We start from the raw sequence: 9,440 nt of genomic DNA on the forward strand, positions 1-9,440 counted from the left end.
GCGTTGCAGACTTCCTGCCCCATAATTAGCCGTTTTGCGCCCGATGTAGCAACGCTTAGAAAATTGCGCTAGGACGTGAGGTGACCCTACTTGGCGATGCCGTTATTTGGCCGTTGTATGTTGTTGACCATAACTCTGGCTTACACGTGGCAAAACACGCCGCGGTGATTATTTGAGGTTCGGTCTGAAGGTGTTGCACGATGCGGAAGTTGGCCAGCGTGAGCGTTCGGCAGCCCACAACCGTGGGGCGAGCGCAGCAGTTGACGGCCCTTTTAGTTGTAGCGCTTTCCATGTTGCCAGACGCTTGCTTTAGCAGTGCCCCCGCAATGCTGCCGCATTCTCACCAACAGCGGCGCTCTGTTTCAGTTCTGGGAGGTGATTTCTGACGAGCATGGCATCGACCCAACGGGGAGCTACCACGGAGACTCGGACCTGCAGCTCGAAAGAATCAATGTGTACTACAACGAGGCCACGGGTCAGTGACCGCTGCCGCACCACGTGCGACGCCGCGATTCGCGGCCCTTGCGACCGCCGCGCGGCCTGTAAACGATGCGCATTGCGTACCGATTGCGGGCACGCCAGGGGAGGAGATGATTAAGTGAATTATTTAAGCCATTTCCGCTGCACTGACTGCGTTGAAGCTCAAATCGGCGGCGGCTTTGGTATCCGACAAACGGGACCCTTCGCCATCTTAAAAGGGCCATGCAGGCAAAATACGTTTGTTTTATTCGAAATTTTTTTGTGTTTTATAGTGCCCCCAGCGCTTGTCCGGCAGCCAACGATGCTTTATTCACTGAGAAAATAATCAATTTAGGTTAAAATTACGATTCTCACGCCAAATCGTGTGTTTTCGCGACGTCTGCAATGACATCACAAGAACCGCTCTCCAGCCGACTGAGTGGCCTCGTTTACCGTTAGTCAACTATATGGCGCCCCCATACCCAAAAATGCCGTTTTCTGCCCTTGCTTCGTTTTTCACCGTATTTGTACCTGGCTTGTTTTTGCTAAGGAAAATATTCGTTTCGTGAAACATGGTGTTCGCTCGACAAATACGATCACATAAGACGCCGTCGCTTACGCCAATTGGCCAGTGTCGTCTGAGACAACCCCAAAGCGCCGCACTGCTGTGCAGCTAAAACAAGCTTAGTGCACGCAGTATTTACAGCAGTACGCATCGGTACTTCTATGTTTACTTGTACTTTCGTAACCTCCACTGTTTACCTCACCATTCTTACTGATATAACAACAATGTGCCCTTAATTCAAGCGCAAATTGCTCGTTCGGCAAGCTTGTAAGCCGTATATGTAATTTGCGTTTGCTTTTGTCGGCCTCAGCCAATCGCACAGCTGCCGCATATGACATCATAGGTTCTTTTGCGGAAAATGAGCTAGTGGGTCGCATGGCCATTCCCATTTTTCCTGATTATACAGCTAATTTGAGCGAAAGTAATGTCAATATGATTCTAATAAGGCAATCTTTCGAATGAATTAAACTTGTGTTTTATCTGCATGGCCCATGCCCATCTGCATTAAGCACATGCTTGGAATGTAACGGGAAACCCAACAGAACCGCGGCGCGTCGGCTCGTACGTGTTAAATGCCGTTAAATGCGTACGTGTTAACGCATGTGCGGTATGTGGGGGAGGGGGAACCGTACCTGGGATGTACGGAATGGGGAAACGTAATTATTGGCTTAGAAAATGAAAAATAAAACAAAAAGAGACGTATAACTTTACCAAACAATATCAAAATCAGTTATTAGCCTCTATACCGATATTAAATGTAAAACGAGAATTCCTTTATGCCCTCAACTTCAGATTCAGATCGCCCTCCCCCATCTGCAAACGTCAATGTGACTGAGATCCATCACCCTGAATTCGCACGCACGCACACAAACACCCAAAGACCCCGGCAGTGTGCATTGTGGTCGCCTCAAGTGTCAGTTCGCAACACCATTTTGGGGGCCTTGATCCGATTGCCATTCGGCCCTCCCCCGCCCGCGCCCAGACGAGCTGTTTTTTAGCGTCTCCGCGCATCCACTGGCCACGCAAGAAGGGAGCCAGCGGTATAGCGCAGTCGCAGTCTTCTCTGTTTCGCCTGGAGACGCGCCCGCACTTGCCAGGCGTGAGACGGGAAAGAAGTAAAAACTGGCTGGCAGCAGAGGTACGGGGCGAATGAGCACGTAACCTGGGCAGAGTGTAACGACCAGCCGTAATGATCCAGGCATCCTGTTCCGCCGTCCTTTGTGCAGTCCGGCTGTGCGCCGAGAAGGCCAAGTTCACGCCGTCTCCTTCTGCGTCCATTACGCAGCCGAGCGCGCCCGCCAAGCTTGCAGCAGCGAACAAATTCGAGTTCACGGGCCCGTCGCTCTCTTTCGAGGGCAGGAAGAGCCGGCCGCCAGACTCTCGCTTTGTTCGCTGCTTCCAGTTTTCCCAGTTTTCAGACGCGGGAAAGGGCAAGGAGTGGAGAGCGCTTCCGAGTTCTATAACCCGTGACCTCTTCTTTTCCGGAGCGCGCACGCCTGCCTCAGGATGCCGAGAAATCGCACGCACAAACAAAGCAAGTTTTGAGGAAACAGAACATTTTGTGGACTAAACGTAAAAAGGGGAAGTTTTCACGGAACATTTTTTTTTCTTTTGCTAAGTTACATTAGGAAGAAAATAAAAACGTAGAATTTGTTTTTCTTATTGCTTTCTTACCTTGCAGCGTCACCCGCCCCTCTTTCGTTTATTGCAGCGGCAAGAGGGTGACGCACAGCATGTGGTTGCGCGAGCACGTGTGGTGTGTTCTACAGTTTACCAGCGGTTGTATTTGAAACGCCACGGAAGCAGGCATGAAAGTGGCAGTATGTTGGAAGCAGCTGTAATCGTGTAGAGAGCTTCGTTTTTCCGTTTTTGTGTGCGTGTGGTTGGGGGTGGAAATGCACCTGGGCTATGGGGCACGCAGTACAAGACGACTCACGAATAATTTAGACCTTTTGGGGGTTTTTAACGTGCGTCGAAATCTTGACACACGGGCGTTTTCGTACTTGCGCCTCCGCCAGAAAAACGGCCGGTGCGGGCGGGATCCCATTCGCGTCGTTGGGCTCAGCAGAACAACACCTTAGCCACTGCGGCAGTTTCATCTTTCCTAATTCTCGGTAGATGTTAGCGGGTACCATCTGTATATTCCTAAGCGGCTTGTACAAGAGCGGGATACACTTGGTTAGTGGACACATCGATGTAAAAACGAGGGAGGAGAGGGCGGGGATAGCCTATTCTACGCCCTCGCATTTAAAAGAGCAAGCTCTGAGAGTTTTTTGATGGCGCTCTTTGAAGCCCCATGGACGCAGCGAGGAGATTTTCTGCTCTGGGGTATCCTGCAGCTGGCACATCGCGCGTGGGCCTGGTCGCCTTCATTCGAACCGCGCGGCATTTGTTGCTCTCCAAAACCGCTTGCCTGCCTCCACCGGACACACTGGAAAGAAAGAAAGAAAGAAAGAAAGAAAGAAAGAAAGAAAGAAAGAAAGAAAGAGCGTAAATACCGCCGCCTGTGTCCTGGCAACGTGTGGGGAGTCTATTAAAAAAATACTTAGTGGTCCACGACCTCCCCGACGTGAGCTGCATCTGACGATCGATGTTGGTGGCGCATTTAGACGCGATTTCTGCCCGCCACTGGATGAGATCAGTAAGGCCGAGTAATGAAATAGCTGACGTAATCTTGATAAAATCCATGTGGAATATTCGAGAGGGAGGATCTTGCGCCCGGGCACGTCGTGCGGCATGCTGGCGAAGTCAAGCCCCAACCGGTGTCCAGCACAAAATCACGTTCTGCTCTGGTGCGCCAGTCTCGGTTGTGAGCCAGGGGCTCTCCTGGCCTAGCACCCGAGGCACGTCCGTATCACGCTTGCACGGAGCCTCTCCCTCTCTTCTCCGTCAACCCGCCTTGCCGCACACTGTGTAAATACCGCCGCCGCTTTTCAGTCAAAGCCGTGCGTTGAAAACGCACTGCACTTGATGCACGCGACACCCGACTCTTGCCGCTTCTGAACTGCACAACGGATCTTTCTGAACACCCGTTCACAGACCTTCGCGCTCCTGCCGTTTCGCTCACCAAGTGCGCCTACGAAAAACGCTCGGTGGCGCAATGCGGGTGGCGTAAAATGGCTCCAGGTTAAGTAGGAGCCGCACGTGGGAAGGATAGCGCGTGGGCCCGAATCCGTAGCGAAGGCGGCCGCCTTAAAAGGACGCCGACCAAGCCTGTCCTCGCTCGTTCGCCGCGGTGACGTGCCTGTCTCCTCTGATATGGGCCGACCAGCCCGTGCCTACACTGGCCACGCGGAACAGGTTTGCCCGTTGAGGCGCTGTCCGGCCCTCGGGTCCCTGGTAGCCGGCGCGTCTTTGTTTTGTGCGCGCGATGCGCTCGCTGCCGGCGCTCCCGCGGCTTCTCTTCGGCAGCGCTCCGAAAAGCGTGTCACTGGGTCAAAAGGCTGAATCAAGCGCGTTAGCTCGTCCTGCTGACGGCGGTACGCGACACAAATAACTGCCTCGCTGCCGTACAATCATGTCTGGCGTGGGACTGTTTCATTCCGCATCCACACGCGAGCGCGTGTCGCGCGCTTATCGAATGTTTAAACCGAGACTTTGCCCACATTCCGCTCAATAAAGCCTGGATAAATTGGACCTATCCTCTGACCAATCTCAAGGTCTCGCGCGTGCCCGATGGAGGGAGTTGATGCGGATTGGGGCCACGGTGCACACTAAAAGTTACATGCTACATTACAAATGATTTGTCCACGGAAAAAGTTTCGCCCAACCCCTGGGTGGTGCACCAGCTTACGCTTTCTTATACAGTGGGGTTTATGACCGAGAAGGCGAAAGTCCAATCAATCTGTGACTATACGTGCACTTGAAAAAAAAAAAAAATATTGGGCTTAAATATTGCTAGTGCATTTAGTGAAGGGTCATTCCACGCCAAATTTCCCAGGTCTGGTGCTCGACCCTCCCCAATTTTTCTGAAAAGAATCTGTTTATTATCGTGTTTCAGAAAAGCTGTGGTTGTAATATTGCGCGCCAAAAAATTTACTCCACGCGACAACCCTTTAAATATACGGTGCTTGTCAAAACTGCGTCAACTTTGTAAATTTATTTTAAACATCCTGGACAAGATGGAAAGGGGAAACTCTGCTCATGGCGCATGTGTTTCCTGGTATCTTCGGGCAATTCAAGTGGAATCTCATTAAAACGTATCTCTCTTTGTTTTCGCGAAAAGAATGCAGCTAATATGGCGTCATTTCAACAATTTTTGAAACCATCTTCCGCTGCGTGAAGCGCAACGAAAGAAATTTTTGAAGTGAGACTACTTGCTGTAATTTATTATAAAAACATTTTTGGAACAGTCAAGCAAAGCCTTTTTCAAAGAATAAACTCCAAAGTCGGCAAAAACGCAGTGTTGATACAGATTCGGACGTCAATTCTGCAATGTGGCAATCCTAATCAAAATACGTGGGATAGTTCGTTGAGTAGACCGTATGTTGGACGCCACAAAAAATCACAATTGTAAATTTTGTTTAAAGCGAGAAAAAAAAAAAGAAATTTGGTTCTTACGCGTCTGTTGTACGTTGCTTCCTATCTGTGAACCACGTTGCGTCCAACGTACAACAGACACGTAAGGACCAAATTTCAAAAAAAAACATTATCTCGCTTTAAACAAAATTTACATTTGTGATTTTTTTGTGACAATAAAGTCCAATATACGGTCTTACTCCAGAACTATCGCACGTATTTTTATTGGAAAAAAATTACACCAAGTAGTTTCACTTCAAAAATTTGTTCGTTTCGCTCCACGCAGCGGAAGATAGTTTCAAAAATTGTTGAAATTACGCCATTTTAGCTGCATTTTTTTTCGCAAAAACACCGAGAAAAACATTTTAATGACATTTCATTTGAATTTCCCGAAGATACCAGGAAACTGTTGACTCAGTTTTGACAAGCACCATATCTTTAAAGGGTTGTCGCGCGGAGTAAACTTTTTTTCGCGCGTAATATTACAACCAGAGCTTTTCTGAAACGCGATAATAAACAGATTTTTTTTTCAGAAAAATTGGAGAGCGTCGAGCGCCCGACCTGGGACGTTTGGCGTGGAATGACCCTGAAACAAAAAGATGTCATTAGCAAGTATACTACTTCCGCGAACAATTTTCGACAAGTCTGTAATCCTGTTCGCCGTCTCCCGGTTTACGCCTCCCCATTTTCTTAGGCAGGTTTTATGCGAAGAAGGTTGATTTAATTACAATTTAATCCATGGCAGATTCATTACTACACTCGCGCTAAGGAAATTTTCATGGCAACTTCTTGCGACGGTACTCTTGGCGTGTGTCCGCGCAGTTTATATATACAGTAAACCTTCGATTTGACGATTCAAAGTCTTCGAGATTTGAAGCTGGCCTCGTTATAAGCGATACTTCGTTAAAAACAGAGATGATTTGCTCTCTGTGCATTGCGCTGGGGAACACACTTGGAATAAAGCGAGGTTTCGAATAAAACGATTTCGTCATAACTAGGGTTTGCTGTATGTGAACATGAAGCCTGCAGAAATGGTCCTGATGTAGCCCGGCGCGTAAAACTTAACTTTGAGTCGACGGAGCCCCAGCTGCCGCTATCACTCGCTGCACACTTCAAGTGGTCATTATGTTTTGTTTTCCTCTGTGTTTTGCAGGCGGCAAGTACGTGCCACGTGCCATACTCCTCGACTTGGAACCGGGAACAATGGACTCCGTCAGATCAGGACCTTTCGGGCAACTTTTTAGGCCCGATAACTTTATATTTGGTAAGCACTGCGTGATATCCATGCAAGTTTGCATTGCTCACAAGCCTACATAGGCGCATCGAGGCTTAAGGTGCGAAATACTCGTATTAGAAGCGAAAGAAGGCTCGTGTGCGTATGTTTGCTCGGAGTTATCGGGGAATGGGGCACAAGCGAGCTGGGCCAGCGTGCGTGCTCGAACTGGACCTTGGTGGTGCAGGCCAGAGTGGTGCTGGCAACAACTGGGCCAAGGGTCACTACACCGAGGGCGCCGAGCTGGTGGACTCTGTGCTGGACGTGGTTCGCAAGGAGGCCGAGAGCTGCGACTGCCTGCAGGGCTTCCAGCTGGCCCACTCCCTGGGCGGCGGCACGGGCTCCGGCATGGGCACGCTGCTCATCTCCAAGATCCGCGAGGAGTATCCGGACCGCATCATGAACACCTTCAGCGTCATGCCCTCCCCTAAGGTCTCGGACACCGTGGTCGAGCCCTACAACGCCACACTGTCCGTGCACCAGCTGGTGGAGAACACGGATGAGACGTACTGCATCGACAATGAGGCCCTCTACGACATCTGCTTCCGCACCCTCAAGCTCACCACGCCCACCTACGGTGATCTCAACCACCTGGTTTCCGTCACAATGTCCGGAGTCACCACTTGCCTCAGGTAACGCAATCGCTCACATGGTCCACCCTGAAACGTTGTCAGCCTAGCGGGTCCAAGGATTTCAGGCGCGTTGCTTCGTCGCACCTGGTGAGCTCTGTGAGGACCGCATGTCTGCCAGCAGGCGAACCACTGAAAGCGCGAAAATGCGGTCCGAAAATCTCGCTAATTTTGATTGGTCGTTGTGCGAAATTAAGCGGACAACTTTAGCAGTGGGTGAGCATGCAATAACGACCATTGGAGGGCGCACTATTCAAATAGAAAATGCAGTTCGAAATTAGTGCTCTGTAACCGTGGAATACAAACAAGCGTGTTGAGCGAGAATTTCTACATGTTTATCCGCACAATTTCGAAACCAATATAGATAGTTATGATAGAATGGAATTCTTCCAGGTTCCCTGGCCAGCTCAACGCTGACCTCCGCAAACTGGCGGTGAACATGGTGCCCTTCCCCCGTCTCCACTTCTTCATGCCTGGCTTTGCCCCCCTCACTTCACGAGGAAGCCAGCAGTACCGGGCGCTGACCGTGCCGGAGCTGACGCAGCAGATGTTCGACGCCAAGAACATGATGGCCGCCTGCGACCCTCGCCACGGCCGCTACCTCACGGTGGCCACCATCTTCCGAGGTCGCATGAGCATGAAGGAGGTGGACGAGCAGATGCTGAACGTGCAGAACAAGAACTCCAGCTACTTCGTCGAGTGGATCCCTAACAACGTCAAAACCGCCGTGTGCGACATCCCACCGCGCGGCCTGAAGATGTCCGCCACCTTCATCGGGAACAGCACTGCCATCCAGGAGCTGTTCAAGCGGATTTCTGAACAATTCACTGGTCAGTCCCTTTTTCAAGCGCTGCTCTCCACGTAGCTCATAAATAATGCGTCTGATCGTCTTACTTTCGAAGTGTACGTGCGAGTGCGCGCGGGCGCGTGCGTTTTGTATGTGCGTGCGTGAGCGCATGGAGGTTGATGCATGAGTGAACGAACGCCACCGAGTTTCGCGAAAAGCTGCAGTAGTTTAAAGGTACGTCCTCACTTTCGGAAATAAAGGCGCGAAACGGCGAGTTTCGCGGCAGAAAAATCTCGCCAGTTTTGCGGGAGGCGTTTTTAAGCGCGTGGGAAGACGTGCGGGGTGCAGTACGAGTGCTTTCGTTTTCAACTGAAATTTTTGGGACATTTGACTGCCGGTGTGGCCCTTACGCGATTTTATACGGTCAGTGCGCATCGGTTGCAGACGTCGTGTTGCTCAGTTCGCATTTAGACCTCGTTGGTACAGAACCACAGCAGATGGCGAGCATATATCATTTATCCACGCGAGCCGGACACCAATTGGGCACGTTGGTTTTACGCTCTGTCACTTCTTACTGCAGCCATGTTCCGGCGCAAGGCCTTCCTTCACTGGTACACCGGTGAGGGCATGGACGAGATGGAGTTCACCGAGGCCGAGTCCAACATGAACGACCTGGTTTCCGAGTACCAGCAGTACCAGGAGGCAACAGCCGATGACGAGGGCGAATTCGACGACGAAGACGCTCTCGCCGACACCGCGTAAACTACGAAAGCCAAAGCTTCCGCTGGATTGTAGAATTCAGACCTCATTTTACAATAATGAATGTATATTAGGTCAGCGAGACACTGTTCATAAGATTCTGGAGAGCGAAATATCTGACGTGCCGAAACACGATGTGACATTCGAAATAAAGTACAACTTAAGCAGTGTGACTTTTCTCGTTCAGAACACTAAAATGGCTGTGCACAAACCACTTGGGGAAACGCTTTTCGTATCCCAAAGACAAGCACACGATTTTTTAAAGCTCTTGTTACATCACGTGAACCAAAACAGGTGCACATCAAAAATGAAGGTTAACCTTTACCCTTACTGGAAAGGTTGGCGAGTGCATGAACTGCGGAGGGGAATCTTCGCTTGAGTGAGCGAGGAAGCGAGCAAGTCGCCAAGAAATCGAGGGAGGAGTGGTTGGTGCCCGAAAACGCGTGTTCG

General features: G+C 50.4%; 1 protein-coding gene across 1 annotated transcript in view; it reads left to right on the top strand.

Annotated features, from left to right (window-relative positions):
- The window catches only part of LOC144155447 (tubulin beta-4B chain-like), a 32,885-nt gene extending 23,728 nt beyond the window's left edge, over positions 1 to 9,157 (top strand). Inside the window, exons 5-9 of the mRNA XM_077686890.1 lie at positions 367 to 475; positions 6,696 to 6,806; positions 7,003 to 7,447; positions 7,838 to 8,274; positions 8,812 to 9,157. Coding sequence (XP_077543016.1) covers positions 367 to 475; positions 6,696 to 6,806; positions 7,003 to 7,447; positions 7,838 to 8,274; positions 8,812 to 8,993 — 1,284 coding nt within the window. The 3' untranslated portion in view covers positions 8,994 to 9,157. The remainder of the gene's footprint in view (positions 1 to 366; positions 476 to 6,695; positions 6,807 to 7,002; positions 7,448 to 7,837; positions 8,275 to 8,811) is intronic.
- The last annotated feature ends 283 nt before the right edge of the window (positions 9,158 to 9,440 follow it).

The sequence above is a fragment of the Haemaphysalis longicornis genome, unplaced genomic scaffold (assembly GCF_048455015.1).
Source record: "Haemaphysalis longicornis isolate Haplotype H1 unplaced genomic scaffold, Haemaphysalis longicornis Haplotype H1 scaffold_1, whole genome shotgun sequence".
Classification (NCBI taxonomy): Eukaryota; Metazoa; Arthropoda; class Arachnida; order Ixodida; family Ixodidae; genus Haemaphysalis; species Haemaphysalis longicornis.